We start from the raw sequence: 20,376 nt of genomic DNA, 5'->3' as shown, positions 1-20,376 counted from the left end.
ATGGCTGATTCTGACTTTATGGGAATGTTTGTGTTCAGCTCCAATGTGAACAAGCAAGCAAGCAAACAAAAACATGCTAAAATTTCCAGACCTACCAGTGGGCCTGGAGGTCCGTCTGGGCCTGGCGGTCCCGGAAGGCCTTGTTCACCCTGGAAAACAATGATTAATTATTAGCTTTTATTCCATTACAGTATTTTCAAGATGGTTTTTCAGACACTGACTTCTCACAAAGCAGGATCATGTCAAATTATAATGGATGGACGAATGGATGGACAGAGACAGACAGATATTTGCATCAGCCACTGGCTTTTGCAATCAAAATATAGAACACAGACAGACAGACAGACAGAGAAAGATAGATAGACAGGCGGGCAGGCAGACGGACAGACAGACAGACAGAGAGAGAGATAGGCAGGCAGACAGACGGATGGATGGATGGATGGACGGACGGACGGAGAGACAGATGTCTCTGTTTTCAGTACTCACCACTGGGCCAGGGATCCCTCTAAGTCCATCTGGGCCAGGCTTCCCTGGAGGTCCCTGGGGGCCAACAGGGCCAGTTTTCCCTGGAGGGCCTTCCAAACCTGCCTCACCCTGAGGCAAAAAGCAAAAGAGAATCAGGCTGTTGTTGCAGGAAAACAAGGACTGAAATTGAACACAGATTTGACCTTCTTTTCCCCTGAGAGTTTCAGCATTTTACCTTGGCACCTTTCTCTCCTTGCCGGCCTTCAGGACCTGCTGGCCCAGGTGGACCCTAAATGAGAAGAATGGGGGAAGGGAAGTAAGTGTTAGAATCAGATCCATGTATCCCTATATACGTGTGTTCTGTTCAGTATCCAGGGTCCTGCTCTCTGTGTGTCCCAGTCAACTGAAGTTAGCATGCAGGTTCCTGAGCTCGCGGAGCAGTTTTTCATCTATGTTTGGATACAACTGGATGCCATTTTGAATCCAGATGGCGGACTGGACCTTTCAAAGCTGCACTGATTTTAACCACTGACTTCAAAACTGCACTGACGTTTTTGGTTTCTTAGAAGTCCCGAGCCACGCCGGGTACGAGGCTGCTGGCATTTTACATTTTAAGGCCTAGATATTGGTGGCATCTTGTTACAGTTTTCTTAAGTGCAAAATGAAGGGCTTAAGACTGGGGCAGGGAACCCCCTGCCCTGCAGCTGAAATTGGCCCTCCAGGTCTCTCTGTCCATCTGCAACGTGGCCTTGAAGGTGATAATGCTCCTTGCATAACTGCATAGAGAGAGGTGTGCATGGAGGCAGAGGACGGTATATGTGTAGAAGCCTCTTACTTTTGTGTATGCCTGGAATACTCTATCCACTTCGCCTCTGGGTGAAAATAGTTCCCCATTCCTGACTTAGACCCAAGTTGCTGTACATGGGCTGAGAGGAGGATATGATCTCTGTTCACATTAACAATGCCTTTTGCTTCAATAAACAGGGTGGTTCATGACAGATGCTCTTGGAGGTCACTGATTCAGAGGGTCACCATAAGTCGTAATCAACTTGAAGGCATATAACAACAACAACAACAACAATAATAGTTCCATATTGTCTCTCCTGAATGAAGATCCTCATTGCCCTTGCCAGGGCACCTCTGGGCTCAGTGGAATTTTCTGATACGCCTTGGTACTAGTTATAAGGACATGACACCTTCAAGCAAACAGACCACTTACTCTTTTCCCTGGTGGACCTGAAGGACCCGGCTCTCCAGTTGGACCAGGGGAGCCCTGAAGACAAGAAAGGTATGCAAGTCAGCGTATTGTTACAGATCCGAGATGACAGACAGAAACAGGCCAGATGCTGATTAAACTCTAGAAGAGGCCACCAGTGATGGGCACCAACCTGGATGGCTTTGAAGAAGATTAGACAAATTCATAGAGGATAATGCTATTGTCTGTGGCCTCGATGGCTTTGTTTTCCCTCCCCCATTGGAGACAATATGCCTCTGAATATTGGCTGATGGGAATTACAAGTGGAGAGGGTTAAGCACTTAAACATCCTAGCAAGAAATAAAAAAAAATTGTCCCCCCAAATGTCAGTAATTTACAGTATACTGAAGTCTCTGAATGTGGTTGTGGTGAGACCCAACATTTAAATTTAGAAAATCTTCTCAACATGAACATATGAAAGTGATGTGCACTCACTTCATGCAACTGGGCAAATGGCTGTTTACAAGCTTGCCATCAGGAGCTGCCCAAGTTTTGCCCAGCTGCCCTGCCTCAGGGCTACAGACTGGAGCATTTCTCTAGGTGGTGGGATGACTCCACACACCCACCGAGCTGGACCACTGGCTCTCCTCAAAAGGCAAGGCAAAGACCCATCTCTTGAATAGTCTAGGACTTTGCCCTTGCAACAATAATTGGCCAGTTCTCTGGAACCCCCTCCCCCGGCTTTGACCACTGGCTTGCCCCTCACCCTCTTAATGCCCCCCTGTGGCTCACAGCTGTTTGTATTAAAACAAAGAAGGGCGAGTGACTGGAAACTCTGGTCCCTAGCAAACAGATGCAACACACCAACAGTTACTCACCGTCTGGCCAGATTCACCGTCGTCACCTTTATCACCTGGTGGACCATCTTGGCCCTGACAAAGAGGGAGAGAGAGAGAGAGAGAGAGAGAGAGAGAGGTTCATGTTCCCCATCCACCAATTCATGCTTATTTAAGCAACTGATTCTCAAGCATAAGACATGGGCAAGGACGGAGCACGAATCAAGAGTTGGCACAACTGGGCATCTGCCAAGGGCTCACATGCCAACAGGCAGCCGCACTGACAACAGCCCCCTGAACTACCTCCTCCTCCTACTGCAACTAGATTGCTCTGGGCCAGTTGGCCATGGTTGTGAGAAGGAGGGCAGCAGACGCCCTGCCTGCTTGCTCGATGGCTCACTGCCTGGCCAGCAAGCAGGCAACTGCAATGGTGAGTAAGAGGAACAGCAACAGCCGGTGACAATGGCGGTCTAATGTCCCATCATCAGTGGCATCATCACTATCTTCAGCTGCCAGTCCAATCAAATTCTGGGGGAGAGGGGGTGGAAGCCATCTTTTCCTTTGCTTCAAGCATTAGAAAATGCTGGGGGTGGCAGTAACCTTGCCTTATTCCCGTTGAGTCCCCTAATCTAGCCTGCTCTGAGTTGAGTTGAGTCCCCTAAGTTAGCCTGCAGACCTCAAATACAGTGGCAGACTTCATGGCCTCATAGGCCCCTTTCAGCTCTATGATTCTATAAAATAACAGGGCAGAAGGTAAAACCAGGCCTCCTTGCATCCTGCCTAGAGATGAGTAATGCTCTGTTCCTCCATGACCTTTACCTCCCTCTCCCTTCTTCCCTGTCATAAGGCAACAGAGGCAGGATTATTAATTATCATTATTAATTACCTGCCCTTCACCAGAAGAATAAAATAAAGGTTAGTCTTTGATCCTGCATTTGCTTACAAGGAAGCCAGCTCCACTAAACCCACTGGGATTTACTTCTGAATCTTGCACAGTGAAGACATACTTCAAAGATGAAACTGGAAGGAGGAAATTGTGCAAATGAACACCTTCATGGTTGGTACTTACCGCTGGGCCAGGTTCACCTGAAGGCCCCGGATCGCCAGGGAAACCAACTGGACCCTACAAAAATGTGAAGAATGGAACAACATAAATCTGCAGCTCCTTAGTTGGCATCTTCCAAGGAACATATATTTTGCCAAATGAAATCCTGGAGAACAAGCGACTGTTTCAGCAACACACCGGTTTGTATCCCAATGTTAGTCCAGCTCAGAGCGGGCCCATTGAAATCAATGGAAATGGCTAATGTAAGTTCACAGATTTCAATGGGCCTACTCCAAGGAGGGCTACACTGGATATAAACTACAGACAGCAAAGCATGGATGAACGGAGAGGTCACCGGGTTGGCGACCTCTGACAATAGACATGGGGAAAGCTGTCCTTGTTTTGGGGATCAATGATTTTGAAATGCACATGGGGGCCACTTACAGGGCTGCCTTTGGGGCCATCATCACCCGGAGGTCCTTTGGGGCCTGGCGGCCCAGCGGCCCCAGAAGGTCCAGCTTCACCCTTCTCTCCTCTCTCTCCTTTAGGACCCTGTCAACGGAAGAGGTCACACATGAGTATTATATTGCCCAACAGTTGAGGAGGCCTCTACTGTAAAATGAATACACACCCATAGCTGAAAAGGGGATTGGATTGCTATTGGGATTAGGGATGGAAGGATCTGTCAATTTCAGCTCTCTCCATATTTCATTGTTCCAGTCTTAGTTCTCCACATTTCTGCATTAACTGGTGATTTTTAAAAAAGAAATCATGAAAATTAACCAGCATTTTAATGCGAGTTCCTCCTAATGAACACATTTTTGTAGGCAGTTTTGACTAATGTACACATTTTTGCAAGCCTTTTCTACTAATATGGCACATTACTGTATGTTATTTTCATAAATGCATTCAATTTTATGCACACTTTCCCCTAATATGTGTGTTTTTGTAAATATTATTTGGTTGGAGTACTGCATTGCAAAATTCGTATTTGGACACATTTTGAAGGACGGACGTGTTTTGGTTCTCATATCATTTTGGAAAGTGTGACTTTGACAGATTTGGCATTAAATGTGAACTCAATTGAATTCCTCCCCCATCCTTAACTGGGATTGTGGTTGAGTTTATATGAACCCCACACTGAAAACGTCTGCTTTCGGCTAATGACAGCTTCAGCGTATCAATGCCATTCCATTCCACCTCATTTCCAAATGCAGCTGTTTTATAAAAAGAATCAAGAACTTACTGGTGGTCCACCATCTCCAGGCAAGCCAGGTTCTCCAGACTCTCCAGGGTCACCCTGTAAATTGCAGGACAGAACCATGAAACATGGCCACTCCCTTTGCTTTTGATATGGGGAGGAGCTGGACTAAAACTCCCATCCCCTTTTAATTCACATTCTTCTTTCTCTGACGGCTCCAACAGCTCAAACCTTCCCCCATGTGGCTCTTAGGACTTCCCCTCTGTCAGACCCACTTGAGGTATTTCTGGAATCAAACTTCTTAATCCTTTATCCCAAGGCCTTTCCTGAATGTGTCCTCCGAGTCCTCACCATTCTATGCAGGAATTATTGCAACATTCCAAGCCACAAACAAATCTCTTCGCTATTGCCAGCTCCTTTCTCCTTCACCTTAACTGACACTGTGCAACTAAAACCTAGCAGTGTCGTGGGGAATGGTGAAGTTCCCATTTAATTACACAACCAAAATGTTGGTGGGACACCTTTCCAAAGCAATCTGCCTACTGGCTTGTCTTGCTTGTAGGAGTCAACTAGCAAAGGACTCTTGAGCACGTTCTCAATTTCCCTGCCCTACAGGTTCCACCTTTTGATCGTTAAGAGATCCCTTGGTGAGAGAAACCCTCACAATGCCAAAGCTAACTCTGTCATTGGCTTTCAACCAGAGGTCTCATCCTTGGGAAATGTCTTAGCTTGGTGGTAGACCATCTGCTTTGCATGCAGAAGGTCCCAGGTACAATTCCTGGCATCTCCATGTAGGGCTGGGAAAAGAAGCCTGTCTGGAACCCTGGAGAGCTGCTGCCATTCAGTGTAGACAATACTGAGCTAGGTGAACCAGGTGGATCTGACTCAGTATAAGGCAGCTTCCTATGTTCCTCAGCTTGGTTTTGCCTACATCCTTCTGTAACCTACACAAGGTCCATAGTTTGACTGACCTCACCTATATTCAGGTAAGCAACATTTCTTGAATACCCCCTCCCACTCGCCTTCTCCTCTCAGACTCAGGCACCCAAATGACTTCTCTGGAACTGAGCTCTGCCAAAGACGGGTTACCTTCTCGCCGACAGATCCAGGATTTCCAATCCCACCCGGTGGACCTTGAGGTCCATCAGCTCCTGGGGCCCCAGATGGACCCCTGGGCCCTGGGGGCCCCGGGGGACCCTGGTACAAAGAAAAGAGACATTTCATTGCTGGAAAGATAAACCTTTTGATATATGCATATCATGGTAATATCAACACTTGAGGGGAAATAGGATTAAAAAAAACAAAACAAATTTACCATTTGGCCGACATCTCCTGTTTCTCCCTTCTCGCCAGGAGGCCCCGGTAAGCCCTGCGGAGAGAATCAGAAGGGTTTTCCCCCCTCTTAATCTTGAATCACACATTTTTTTCTAAAAGGTGTGCCCTCACTTTGGGGACAAACTTGTTTTTGGAAACGCATGCATCATATTTATGCAATTTTAAATTTATTTAAAGTATGCTTAACCTGCCATTCCTTGACATGTGATCCTAAGGGAGGGGATTAAAAATCTACCAATCTCAAACTAGCAGGACAGATAAAACAACAAAAAGCACAGCGGCAACAAATAAAAACAGCCCTATTGGACAAATGGCTGCGCAGGCAAGGTTTTGAAAACAGGCCTTTTCAGTGGTGACTCCCTATTTTGTGGAATGCTCTCCCCAGGGTTTTTAGACACCAGGCAAAACCATTTCTTTTTGCCTTTGGCCCATAATTTTCTTCTCATCTTTTAGTGTTGTGGGGTTCAGTCGCATCTGCTCTTTTATAAACATTTTTGGTGAGCATTTTAGATTGTTCTTATTCTTGTTTTTAATGTTTGTTTTTATAAGTCACTTGAGTTCACTTTTCTGGAAAATAAATAAATGCAAGCAATAAATAAACAAATAAACAAACAAACAAGATGCACAGAGCTGCAACAACAGACTCCTAGTTGCTCAGATCAGCGAACAAATCTGATCTGGTCACTCTCGCATGTCGTTCTTTTGGCTAGAGCCAGCTGGAGCTGCAAAATCTAAATCCACAACCCGACGTTGCAAGGGCTGTGAGTTCAAGACCTGCAGTGGCCTTAGGTCCTGCCCCCTCTCCCCAAAAGGTGCCTTTTGTTTGCTTTGGAAATTACCTGCAACCCGACTGGGCCGGGAGGGCCGGGGAAGCCTCTTGGTCCTTCATCTCCTTTCTGGCCAAAGAGACCTTGTTGTCCTCGAGGTCCAGGCTCCCCGTCAGCGCCCTGGAAGGAAAAGAAGAGCAACCAAACTGATCAAAGGTATGGAGCAACTCCCCCACGGATGGCAGTTTACACCAGTGGGGCCTTTTTTTGTTCAGAGAAAAGTCAAGAAAGAGGAGACTTGGCAGTGATGTGTAAATGAAGCATGGCGTGGAGAGAGAAAAGTTTTTCTCCCTCTCTCACAACACTAGAACTCATGGACATCCAATGCCGCTGAATCTTAGAAGATTCAGGACAGGCAAAAGAAAGGATTTCTTCACTCAGTGCATAGTGGAACTGTGGAACTTGCTCTCACAGTGATCGATTAGCCAAACTCATGGAGGGGATTGACCATCGCCGAATTGAGCACTGGCTGGGGACACGGCTGTAGCAGTGAAGAGGGAGAGACTACCTCTTACACCAGGGAAATGTCACAATATATTGTGCGATTAACCACAGTCACCATACTCACCGCTGGGCCTGGCTGGCCAATCGGGCCTTGTGGACCAATGGGACCTGGTGGACCCTGGAAAGAAACGTTTGGGCTCAGTAACATGACAAAGCAGATGCAGAGTCACCCAGGTTGCTCAAAGTCCTCTATGGAACGGGGTTAACCGCAGGAGGGGGAGTCCCCCTCAAGTCTACTCCATCCTGTGCCCCTGCATAGTTTGTGGAGAGTCAGTGGGGCAGTGAATCCGCTTCTGGATTTAGCCCCAGCTTTTGTGGAGCTGTCCAAAGTGCTGGACCTAGTTTGTTACACCTTGGACAGCTCCTTGAAAGTTCGGACTGAAACCAGGAGCAGATTCACTGCCCCACTGACATTGCAGCCAGCAGTCTCCACTGGCAACTTTTAAGTGGTAGTGATGCAATGCTGGAACTGGCCCTAGTCATCAGACTCTCCTGGCACCATCCAATCATCAGTTGGACATGAATGCCTTCAGTTCTTAGGTCTTGGAGACTTGCCTGGAGATGTGCCCCACTGAAATTCCCACTGTTGGAGAACTGGCCTCCTCTCCTTGCTCAGAACTGGCCAGTGGGGAGGCTGGTCCTTCAGGGCAAATGAAGCGCTGCCCCCTCAGCCAGCCCCCACCTGCCCACCTTCTTACTTAGGACCAGCCCAAAGGGTGTCCATGGCTGTCCACTTCCTTTTCCACCTTAATCTCAGGGTTGCCTTTGTGGAACTCAGGAGGAGGAGGATGGGGGCCAAACCAAAATTAGCTGCCTCTGCCCATCGTTGGCTCTGGGCTCCACCTACTGTTGGATCTCTGCCTTCTGCCTCCCCAGTCCCAATGGGCACCAACCACCCCTGGAACCAGCCATTGCAATTCCAGGATTCAACACTTCCAGGACAGACTCTTCTCTGGGAAAATGCCCTTTCTAGCCGAGCCTGAGAGACCAACCATTGTTCCGGAATTCCAGTCCGCAAGCATTACAGTGAAATAGCTCCGACCCTCCTGTCAGCTGCCAGCGAGGGATGTGGAAGAAAGGTTGTCAGAGGTAGGACAGATGAGACCAGGAACAGGTGCGACAACACACCTCAGTAGGAAAGCCCACACCTTCCTTACCTGTTCTCCTTTGTCTCCTTTGCTGCCCTTCTGTCCTGGCTCGCCAATTTCGCCCTATCAGACCGAGGGGGAAAAAACCACATCATTGTACATCACGCAGTCCCTCTGCGAATGATTTTCCCACCATGGATGCGCAAGGAAGCGGGAGACAGAGCTGGCACCACTTTCTTTTCTGGCTTTTTCTTCTGGCAACATGTTAGAAACTTTACAAAGGAAGAGTGGGCCATTTGGCGAGCTTGATCCAACTTCTTGAGGAAAACACCAGACTAGGAAAGGGATTGTTGGGTGGAGTCCAGTGTTGGTTCTGCTCAGAGTAGACCCATTTAAATGAATGAACATGACTAAGTTCTGTTAATTTCAGCGGGTTTACTCTGAGTAGAAGACAACTCATGATTATTTACATTTAAAGCAAACCTTTCCTCTAAGGAGCTCAAGGTGGCTGCACGTGGTGCTCCCCCCTCCTCATTTTGTCCTCACAACAACCCTGTGTGGTAGGTTAGGGTAAGAGATTGTGACAAGCTCAAGGTCACCCAATGAGCTTTCTAGCTGGGTGGGAATCTGAACCCAGGACTCCCAGGGCCTGCCCAGTGAACCTCCAGGACCCTAACTGGAGATGTCCTACCTTGTCTCCATCTTCTCCTGGTGGACCAACAGGCCCAGCTGGACCTGGGAGACCAACTGGACCTTGGATGCCATCACGACCTGCTGGCCCTTGGGGGCCTTTTTCACCCTAAAAAATTGAGGGGGGAAAAGAGAACAAAATCCAGATCAAATTCCTCTCAGCCACATAGCTACATTTAATTTATTCTGTTTAAAGCCAGCCTAACTCACATCCTTATTCTGAGAATTAAAAAAATAAGAGACAAGCCTCTCTCATACACTCTTCCTTGGGACAGAACGGGCGGAAGGATCTATATCAGTAATTAAGTAATGAGCGTAGGCAGAATGGATCTCTTCCCCAGTCTGATTTGCAGTCAATGCCTCTCTTTTTTAAAATCAGGTTAGGAAGACACATTGATCATCAGCCTTACCTAGAGTCAGTTCCTTTGTCCATCTATATTAGTATTGTCTACACTGACTGGCAGCAATGGCTCTCCAGGGTTTCAGGCAGGAGTCTCTCCCAGCCTCACCTGGAGACGCCATTGGGGACTGAACCTGGGCCCTTCTGCATGCAAGGCAGCTGCTCTGCCACTGAGCTGTGCCCCATCCCCTAAAAGTAAAGTAAGATTCTAGTCCTCTGAGTTCTGAATAAAGGGTTGGATGAAACAGGAACATAGGAAGCTGTTTTATTATTGGTCCAGCTAGCTCGGGACTATCTATGCTGACTGCCAGTGGCTCTCCAGAGTTTCAGGCAAATCTTTCCCCAGCCCTACCTGGAGATGCTGTGGACTGAACCTTAGATCTGTTGCATGCTCTACCTACTGAGCTACAGCCCTTGTACAGTGGAAAGATCCCCTCGTACATCTCAGCCAAGATGCTGATAATTTCAGTGGGCAGTCTTTGAGTTTCAGGGGTCACTGCTGCCTCTTTGTTCCTCAAACTGATTGGACCAGGAATGCTTCAGATATCAGCTCAGGTTCTGGTGGGCTGCTGCTTAAAGCATTTCCTTTCCTTTTCCTGATCCCTTTTGCTTGCAACAGGATGAATGCTCAGGGTTCCTCTCTTCCAGGACTATCACCTCATTCTCCCCTTGCATTCGAGGTGCTGTGTGTGCGGCAACCGATGCAGTGTCAGATAAATGACCCTTTTCAGCTTTCTGAAAACATTTCATATGTACAAAGGGGACGGTGCAGATGCCGATGCCGTCGCTTGGAGAGGAGATTAGTGCCTTGGGCCTGGCTGCCATCTTTCAAAACCTCTACAGACACACAGCTCAGGGTGGTGGGCAGGCGGGAGAGGGAACAGCACGTTGAATAACACAGATCCATATCAGGAGAGACATCTCAGCTTAATGCAAAATCATTGCACCTGTCTGGTCTTCCGAGCTTTTGAAAGACAGAAGCTGTGTGATGGGAAAGCAAAGAGCAACTTGGCCAGAGCAGAGAGGAGAAAAAATAAAATAACTGTATCCATCTTCCAGAGAGAAGGGTGTAATGGAAAAACAGCATCGCTGGATCAGGCCAGAGCCATCAATATCTACCACTTGCTTCCATCAGCAGTTGCCTAAACATTTGGAAAGCTCATAGGCTGGGCATATAGGCGGTAGCGATGCCCCCTTCCTCCCAAGAGTATGTTCTCAGCAAGTGGCAGCGAGGAGATGTACTACTTCTGAACATGGAGGTTCTACTGAGCTATCATAGCTGATAATAATAAAAATAATAAATAATAATCCACAGGCCTCTCCCCATGAATTCGACTCTCATCCTTTCGCAGTGGAGATGGGGAGGAACGGAGTGGGTGGGAGATACATTTGGTGCTTGTGGCATTTTAACACCAGCTTAATGCCATCCTACCTAATCTGCACTCCCTGAAAGAGTACACAGACATAGTTATCCTTCAGATATTTTCATTTTTCTGAATTCCAGGATGCAGTTCTCCAACCCAAAAATGTGTTTACAGAAAAGGATACTGTATATACAGTAGGTAGGACATATGAAAAATGCACTGCTCGGTGAAAAAAGCATGCAAAAATGCATCATATTAGAGAAAAAGTGTTTACAAAAATGTGTACATTGAGGAAATGCACATTAAAATGCTGATGGATTTTCATGATGACTTACAGTTTTTAAAAAATGAACTCATGCAGAATTGTAGCATAATTATTTTTCGGGTGCCACAAGACTCTCTGTTTTTTTCAGATGTGGGCATTGGTCCAACTACTTCAGTTTTGTCTACAGTGACTGGCAGCAGCTCTCCATAGTTTCAGACAGGGAGTCTCTCCCAGCCCTACCTGGAGATGCCACTGGGGATTGAACCTGGGACTTTCTGCATGCAAAGCAGATGAGCTACAGCCCTTCCCTGATTCTAGATTTATGTACAGCCATCCACAGTCGCAACCTTCCACTGCCACCTCCAAGCTGTTACATTGCACGCTCTCCGAGCTGCATCCCTGAAAATACTGGCGTTCCAATCATCCACTTGGAGTGCTTGCACAATCAGCCTCCTCCTGTCCCGCTCACGGCTCGCAATCCGAACACAGGACTTACCGGGGCCCCTTTCTCACCGGCAGGGCCTGGTGGTCCTTGGGGTCCAGGCCTCCCTGGTAGACCGATCGGGCCAGCAGCACCTGCGGGACCTCGCTCGCCGGGAGAGCCCTGGATGAAAGAATGAGAAGGAGAGTTGGTGGATGTTCAGTAATGAGACAAAAGCAAAGCAAAACAAGGTCAGCAGGAACAGGTTTTGCTAACTTCAGGTCCAGGGATACCCTGCTGGATGCTTGCAGGCCCAGCACCCTTTTTCCTCTTGTACTGGGGTTAGCTGGCTCACTAATTTGAGGAAATCACCTTTTTAGAGATGGACGAGCTTCCCCAAGGTCCTTCTCAGATCAACTCAGAAAACCTCTGAAACTCCTTCCTCCACAAAATTGGGATTCCCCCCACGAACCAATCTAAGGGCTTTGGGGAGAGGGAATGCCTCCGCCAGCCCTCAGGAGCTTGTCTGTTTGCTATCACCCTGAAAAAGGGATGCCCTGACCTCTTTCCTTCCCCTTCATCACCCCCACATGCCAAGCAATGCAGCATCACAGGGCGCAAGGGGTGATGGGAGATGTCGTTCTTCCAAGGGCTCCCGCACAGTCTCTACCCAAGTCTGGCTCAGGAGGGCTTTGACGGCTTCTGCACTCCTTTTGCAGGTTCCAACACCAAAAATTCAGGGTATGCAGGTCCTAACTACTCTATGTTTACGACTCTGACTTTGAGTGGCAGCCAGGACTCAAATCAGAGGAAAAAAGGATCCATGATGCAGTGCATCACTGGCTGGAGAAGAACGACTCAGTTTGCAGTGAGGGAGCTGGAAGTGGCTGCAGGAAGATTTTGCTTCCCACGATGTGAAGATGAGGTTATTTTCTTCTGCTGTCACCTCCAGCCATAAAGGTGTTTTGTTTTTTTTGCAAGAATACAAAATCCTTCAAAAAAATTATCCATCTCAGCAGTGAGGTAGGTCTCTGCTAGGAATGTCAGAGGATTTCAATGGAACAGGAGTGGAAATTGCTGAGGTTCATTCATCCCAAATCCAGAATGGAAATCAATCCAGCAAATATGATTAGTTTCCACTTTTGTTGTTGCTTTTAGTCCACGTATGTTACATAAATAACAACATCCCCCCTGCATTTGCACTGAAATGAAGAGGGTAGAGTGATATGACAACATAATTTATGCAATTAATTACACTAATTACGTAAATTCTGTAAGTTGTGTAATTTCACCACAGCGGACAGTGAGACAATTAATGTAGTTTTTGCAGGAAGTTAAACTGCAGAGAAATGGAAACAGTGCAGCATGTGACAATTACAGGGCGGAATGGAAAAAGTTGCTTTCTTATGGCCCTAGTCTCTGCCTTTGGTCTTTATTCCATATTATTTTCAGACCTATCTTTCGTTATTGTTTTTTGCACTGTTTTCAGAACTATTTGTAGTTGTTTTTGTGGTATGTCTGCAAATCATCTCATGTAGGAAGTGATTCATAATAGCAGTGCATTTTCTGGTAAAAAAAAATGAGGGTGCCAGTACTCACAGCTTGATAAAAGTGTCATGGGAGCCAGCGCAAACTGGTTGCCATGGAGAGCAAAAAAAGACGTGCCGGTACTCCATACCAGTGAGTACTGTCACACACAAAAGTACCCTGCATAATATTAATAAAATAAAATAAACAGTGTTGACATAAGACACTTTTGTTTCTGTCTCCTAATGAGACAGTAACATGCTAGCTCTCAGCTGAGAGTAGAATCCCACATCTTCCGTAGAACAAAGGCAGATTTTCTCCCAAAGAATTCTGGGGCCAGACGCTGGATGCCTCCCAGTTTTGGGTGTAACTATTTGCTAGAAATAGAAAACTAGAAAGAAACATCCAGATCCTGCACAACTTTTCCAGTTTGCCATCTGGGTGTGAAGATTCTAGGTATGATCACTACCACCACCTTCCACATATATATCTCAAGGCGATGTACAAAACATTACGGAAACAACTAAAAACAGTTTTAAACAGTGGGGGCTGGTGGCTCCGTGTCAGTGGGGCAGTGGAATCCGTACCGGGTTTTAGTCTGAACTTTCAAGGAGTTGTCCAAGGTGCTGCAGCAAAGTTTGGACTGCAACCCAGAGTGGATTCCACTGCCCCACTGACGTGGAGCCACTAGCCACGACTGGTTTAAAACAACACAAAAAACTACAGAATATGAATTTTGAAAGGCAATAGAAAATAAAATCCCACGGCAGAGTCCTATTCATCTGGCTGGCAAAGCTCATGGGGACAAAAACGTCTTCAGTTGTTCCCAGAAAGTGCAGATAGTGTGCACCTGCCTTATCTAAGCAGGGATGCTGTTTCATAGAACTGGGGCAGCCACTGCGAAAGCCCTGCTCTGAGTTACAGTGGAGCAGGCTTCTGATATTTTAGAGGATTTAAGGAGAATGCAGTGATCCTTCTGGGTATATGAGGGATAAAGCAGTCTCCCACACAGCCTGGTCCTGAGCTGCACAGGGCCTTATATGTGAATGCCACAACCTTGGACGTGGCCCGGGGGCAGACTGGCAGTCACTGCAAATCCCACAAGCAAGGTGTTATATGCTGGGCAGAGTTTGCCCCCACAAGCAACCTAGCAGTGATCGTTGGCAAAGGCTGTGTACTTACCGCTGGGCCTGGGGGCCCGGGGGGTCCTTCATTGCCCTTCAGTCCGACAGGTCCCTGAAAGACAAGATGACAGGAGGGAAAGGAAGAAAGGTCATCCCAATGGAAAGGGAGTCAAAGGCACAGAGAGATGCTTCCAGTGCCAGACCTTCAACTTACAATTGGGCCAGGGAGGCCTCTGTCTCCGGGGAACCCTCTTAAACCAGGTGGGCCGTCTTTCCCAGGAAGACCAGTGGGACCCGGGTCACCCTGCAAGGAAAGGTTCGAGACTCGGGATCTTGGAAGAAGAAACTTCAGACGCTTGTGCTTTTTTGCGTAAGCTTTTTTCCCCCCAATTTATTTCCAGCTCACTTTTTAACCCACGGCTTCAAAGCAGAAATAGCACAAACGTGACAGTGTAAATCTTAAGCATTAACGTTTTCAAAATGACTTTTAAAAAGCAACTTAAATCAGGAAGCAGCATTTTGAAAACAGCAATTCCTATCCCACTTGCAAAGTCATTTATTTTGAAAAAGGGTTCTTTTTTTCTTTTTCTTTTAAAAGGGGGGAACCAATCAAATGGATCTAGCATGTTTCTGAAGGAATTTCTCAACTGGGAGACATCATAAAGAACCCCTTATTGCCCAGACAGGCCAATCTCACCCAAGCTTCGCCCTCCGGCATCTCCAGCTAGGACTGGAATTGTCCTCTGTCTGAAACTCCAGAGAGCTGCTGCCAGTCAGTGTGAACAGCACTCAGCTAGACAGACTGACGGTTTGACTCTGTACGAGGCAGCTTCCAATGGACCTCGCAAAGAGATCTAACCATGGGCCGTCTATTTCACGTGAAGGGAAGGGAGAACCTCTTTGACGACTTTCTGCCGAGTTGTGCCGCTGAGTCTCGGCCTTGAATTCATCAGAAAGGGTGGCCAAGTTCATTAAAATCCGGTGTGATTAACCAAGCTCTCATCCACTCCAGGAGCTTGGATGCCTTTCCCTGAGCTGCAACAGGTGCTGGGATCCCAAACTGAGAGCCCATCAAGAGAGGCCTACCTTGGTTCCTTCCTTTCCAGCCAGCCCTGGGAGTCCTTGTTCGCCCGGAGGCCCAGGCGGTCCTGGGTGCCCACGCTCACCCATGGGACCCGTCTCTCCAGTAGGACCCTGCACGAAGAGGAGGAAGTGTAATTAAGTGCAGAGAAGGAGACTCTCCCTTTCTGTACAGTACTGAAAGCAAAAACAACATAGGTGAAATACTGGAGAAGAAGAGAGGGACCTTGATTTAAGAGAGCGGTGCATCAAGCTCTGCGGCTTAGCGGGATGAAGCAAAATCACATGTGAATGTAGGTAAAACACTGGCCTACCTTAAAGGGTTGTTGTAAGGACTTCAAGACTTATTTATAAAGATACCTTTCTCTCAGTCTGCATCTGGACTGGAATAGTTTTTAGAGGTGTTTTGTCACTGAGATGTTTTTTAAAAGACGTTTTGTTTTTAAGATTTTGGTTTTTTAGATGTTCTTAAGATGTTCCTAAAGATGTTTTGTTGCTTGCTATCTGCTGCCCTGGGCTCCTTTGAAAGGAATGCCTCTGACTCTGTTATGCCACCCTCAATTCTCCAAGAAGAAAAAACCAAACAAGATCAACACCATACATGTAAAGCACATTTATACCACTTCCACAGTCATGGCCCCCCTCCAAGAATCCTGGGAACTATAGTGTACCCGTCACAGAGCTACAATTCCCAACACCCTTAAACTACTTCTTCGATGCCCCAAATGCCACTGCATCATCCAAGTGGGGGCAAACAGTTGCTGAAAGCTCCTTTCAGGTGTGTGGAGCATGCATGTGCCCTTGGTAACTCACTAAAGCGCATCCGAAACCCTCTCAGAGCAAAAGGCACCTCATAAATGTCAAGCTTTTATGACTATGCATTTTGGCTGGGAAATGCCCTCATCCCTTTATTGGACATAAAGAGCAGATTAACTTTGCAACTACATGGCAATTATTGATCTGTACATGGGGACTAATGTCACCCACAGAGCCATTATCCTCAAATGCTTGTTCTTGAAGTGGCTACAAAGGGAAAATATTGCAGAGCAGCTATTACATCTGGCAATATATATATATATCGATCTTGTTGCAATGAGCCAAAGTCTTTTTTTTAAAAAAAGCATCTCAACATTATCCATTTCTTTCCAGTAATCAGGGAACAAAATGGAAGGGAAGCCCAGGGAAGTTCCCTGTGAGAAAGCAATGCATAATGCTGAGGGCCCCCAAAGGACGTGGATGGGGAAGACTCCAGGGGGCTCGGGATGAAGCAAGAGATATGAGGGGGGTCAGCAGGAGTTCCTCAGTAAGGCTCCATAAGAGAAACAGAAAAAGTGGGTGCGTGGGAGTCCAATAATATATCATTACAAATATGCAACTCGGGGTCACTGGAGGCTGTCAAGATCAGAGGTGGCCAACATGGTGGCCTCCAGATGTTGTTGCACTCCAACTCACATCAGCCCAAGCCAGGGATGGGAGCTGGAGTCCAGCACTATGGACGGCACCACATTAGCTAGTCCTGGTCATGATCAGCTGGAATTTGCCCCAGAGCATTCTGGTTACTTAGGATAAGCAACTCAACTCTGCAAAGCATGGAGAGGAAGAAGAGGTGGGAATGTCCTTTCCAGGCCCCAGTTCAGTCCATTGGCTCTTCTAGACCTGGCCTGGGGCATGCAGGGAAAGAGGGAGGAAGAAAGAGCTGAAGCAACTAAGCAGGTCAGGACCCTGGACAGCTCCAAGTGCACCCTGTTGGCTGAGATTTGTCAGCCAAGGTGTTGTCTCAGCCAAGAGGTGAGGGCTGCCTGAGGCCTTATGTAGGCTGGCAATGCCTACATTACAGTTGGCCCCACCTCCTTGAGGAGCTGGCTGTGCTGACTGAAAGGGCCCTTGTCCAGTATTTCAAGTGCTGCCTTTGATACCGAGGAAGGGATATTATTGAGGGCTTGTCCTTCAGGTCTGAGGAAGATGGGCCAGAGGAGAGAGGTTGAGTGGATGGCCAGCCAGATGGGCGACTAAGAAATCCAATAAATAAATAAATAAATGTGAGCAGCCTTGAGTTGTATCCAAAAACATTTCACTCAGAGAAGACCCACTGAAATTAATGGACCTACGTTATTCATGACAGTTAATTTCAATGGGTTTGCTCTGAGTAGAACAAACCTCAAACAACAACCCATAATAGTGTGAGGGGCCAGGATGGGACGGGGACAGGAGAGATATGACCGCTTTCAGGACAGCCAGATTTTGGCCTTGCTAGTGTGATTCTCTAACGTTCTCCCTCCCTGCCTGCCCTTTCACCTGACATCCGCCCACACCCTCATTCCAATCTTGCCTTCTGGTTGAACTTTCCGTGGATTTGACCCACCAGTTCCAGCTCAAATTCTGCTGCTCAATATATATATAGTTATATATACTACATAGCATATATCGTGAGAGCCAGTGTGGTTAGAATGTCGGACTGGGACCTGGGAGACCAGGGTTCAAATCCCCACTCGGCCATGAAGCTCCCTGGGTGACCTTGGGGGCCAATCACTGTCTCTCAGCCTAACCTACCTCACAGGGTTGTTGCAAGGATAAAATTGGAAGGGGGAGAACCACCTTGAGCTCTTTGGAGGAAAGAGGCAGGATATAAATGTAACAATAACATAAATAAATATCTCTTTGAGAGTGATGCTTCCCGCACCACTGTCTTCTTGTATTTTTAACACTATATATTTTAAGGCAATGTATTTTGATATAATTTATACTTCTTTTCAAAAAATAAATTTATTTTATAGGCACAAATAAACACAATATAAACAATAAAAAAGTTGTACGGTATCAGAAGGGAGTTTACAGTTAGGGCCCCATCCACACTATCCATTTAAAGCACTATCACACCACTTTAGACAGTTATGCCTGTTTCCCCCAAAGAATCCTGGGAAGTGTAGTGTGTTAAAGATGCTGAGGGTTGTTAGGAGACCCCCATTCCCCTCACAGAAATACAATTCCCCAGAGTTCTCTGGGCTGACTGTTAAACTACTTGGGGAACTGGAGCTCTGTGAGGCAAATAGGGGTCTCCTAACCACTCTCAAACAAACTACACTTCCCAGGATTCTTTGGGGGGGGAAGCTGTGACTGTTTAGTGTGGAATAATACTGCTTGCAGTGTAGAGTACAAATGGGGCCCAAGTTGCAATTGTATTACACAGGATGGATCAAAACCTTTTTCTCTTGTGCGTTTCAAGACTATAAAAGTCCTTTTATATGTGGATATCCTGCCTTAAGATCAGTATGATTTTTTAATAGTTCTGTGACCTATTCTGGGGTGCCTTAGAGACTGAAGGGCGTGGCGTTAAATAGTGCAAGCGAATGAATGAACGTCCCCATGCATAACATCTTTTTGGGTCTGACCTTTCAGCTTCCTATATCCTCAGGCCAGCTGCCAAGGAGCTGCCTCTCACAAAGGGAAAACAAACAGCAAGCAACTTCTCGTTGAGGCCATTAACAATGCCTTGGCAATGCCACTGTTGCTGAAGATTACACTAATTACGTTTCAGCATCTCCAAACATAATTACCAGCCAGTCGACTTTTACACCCCAGAAAGCAGACACAAACATGCCAGGCGACCTAGTGCCACAGAATTTAATCTGCCATTAATCCGATGGAGTCTACTAATTGCTAGATAATTGGATAGTTGGCAGCTTTCCCATGCAGTTGGAAAAAGGAAGTTGGCAAGAGGGCCTGGGTGGTTTTTGTGATGTGTGTGCCTCTGTGCCTCTGCGCCTCTGCGCTTACCTGAGGACCGACAACTCCTGGAGGCCCGGGGGGACCCGTCTTGCCTTGGAAACCCTGTTTGATAAAAATAAGAAATGGTCATTTAAAAGAACAATGGATAAAAAAAACCAGTCAATCAATCAATCAATCACAAACCTTTTATCCTACAACAAAATAATCCAGCTGCCTTTGACGAACTCTTTCTTCCCCCCCTTTTATTTTGATTCATATTCTTTGATTTCATTATTTTAACACTGCAATTCATTAAGATCCAACTCGAACAAATTAAATTTAAAATTTAAAAGAGAAAGGAAAAGAAAAAGAAAAGAATAAACAGAGCTAAGCTAAATTAATTTGCAAATTACAATCAGGAGCAGGGAAGAACGTAATTCCATGTACATAATAAAAATAGTTTTTTTCTGGTGTTATTCATTTAGAACACTACAGGTGTGCTAACCGCTGGCTTGGGGCTGATGGGAGTTGCAGTCCAAAATATCTGGAGGGCGCCAGCTCTTTTGGGGGGGAGGGGAAGGTTGATTTATACAATAAGACTCAGATTATCGTTCTCTGGTAAGAAAAAGGGAATTGCAAGAATATAAGAAAAGCCACAGAAGGCCCACTGAGTCCAACATCCTCTTCTCACAGTGGCCAACCACATGCCCTAATGGGAAGCAGACAGACAGGACCCGTGTGATTGTGTTGACCTAAATCCTGTTCGCAAGCATTCCCAAAGGACATCTGATGAAAAAATGGTGGCCACCGCCAACCGGAAGACTGCTGCTGCTGCTGCTATGGTCTACATTCTCTCCCCCCTGTACATTTTACTGTCCACTGAAAATTGCTGAAATGTCCCATCAAACGTCCCATGTTGTAACAACAACAACAACAAAAGCAGGGTGCCAGATAGGGGGCAAGAGAACACAGGCCAGCCATAGTGTCCACCATTGGTTTTCAAGGAATGTCCAGGGGAACCCTTAGAAGCTCAACTGTGGCTTCTCAGAAGAAAAAGATCAGCAATGGCAGACGAGGCCACAAAAAGATATCTGGACTGACATCATTGGTCTTCCAACAGCACATCCCCAGGAGAAAGCTGGTTGTGTTGAAGGAGGAGCTCTCAGTTTACTCCAGCCTGGACAGCCACCTGTCGGGTATGCTTTAGTTCCTGCACTGAGCAGGGGGTTGGACTCAATGGCCTTACAGGCCCCTTCCAACTCTTCTATGATTCTGTCCCCCAGAATCCTCTGCAGACACACTGA

The 20,376-nt window shown here is 46.8% G+C and overlaps 1 protein-coding gene across 2 annotated transcripts in view; it reads right to left on the bottom strand.

Annotated features, from left to right (window-relative positions):
- Positions 1 to 20,376, bottom strand: part of COL5A1 (collagen type V alpha 1 chain) — a 175,639-nt gene that overhangs the window by 22,380 nt on the left and 132,883 nt on the right. For both annotated transcript variants that reach the window (XM_061604403.1, XM_061604404.1), the window contains exons 38-56: positions 19,142 to 19,195; positions 15,374 to 15,481; positions 14,502 to 14,591; positions 14,346 to 14,399; positions 11,712 to 11,819; positions 9,188 to 9,295; positions 8,566 to 8,619; positions 7,473 to 7,526; positions 6,917 to 7,024; positions 6,058 to 6,111; positions 5,832 to 5,939; positions 4,788 to 4,841; positions 3,986 to 4,093; positions 3,566 to 3,619; positions 2,539 to 2,592; positions 1,685 to 1,738; positions 701 to 754; positions 487 to 594; positions 96 to 149 (exon numbers count right to left, since the gene is read on the bottom strand). In XM_061604403.1, the coding sequence (XP_061460387.1) occupies positions 96 to 149; positions 487 to 594; positions 701 to 754; positions 1,685 to 1,738; positions 2,539 to 2,592; positions 3,566 to 3,619; positions 3,986 to 4,093; positions 4,788 to 4,841; positions 5,832 to 5,939; positions 6,058 to 6,111; positions 6,917 to 7,024; positions 7,473 to 7,526; positions 8,566 to 8,619; positions 9,188 to 9,295; positions 11,712 to 11,819; positions 14,346 to 14,399; positions 14,502 to 14,591; positions 15,374 to 15,481; positions 19,142 to 19,195 (1,440 nt within the window). The remainder of the gene's footprint in view (positions 1 to 95; positions 150 to 486; positions 595 to 700; positions 755 to 1,684; positions 1,739 to 2,538; positions 2,593 to 3,565; positions 3,620 to 3,985; positions 4,094 to 4,787; positions 4,842 to 5,831; positions 5,940 to 6,057; positions 6,112 to 6,916; positions 7,025 to 7,472; positions 7,527 to 8,565; positions 8,620 to 9,187; positions 9,296 to 11,711; positions 11,820 to 14,345; positions 14,400 to 14,501; positions 14,592 to 15,373; positions 15,482 to 19,141; positions 19,196 to 20,376) is intronic.

This window comes from Rhineura floridana, chromosome 20, assembly GCF_030035675.1.
Source record: "Rhineura floridana isolate rRhiFlo1 chromosome 20, rRhiFlo1.hap2, whole genome shotgun sequence".
Taxonomy (NCBI): Eukaryota; Metazoa; Chordata; class Lepidosauria; order Squamata; family Rhineuridae; genus Rhineura; species Rhineura floridana.
Note: the sequence above shows the minus strand (reverse complement) of the source record. Positions and strands in the feature narration are given on the sequence as shown.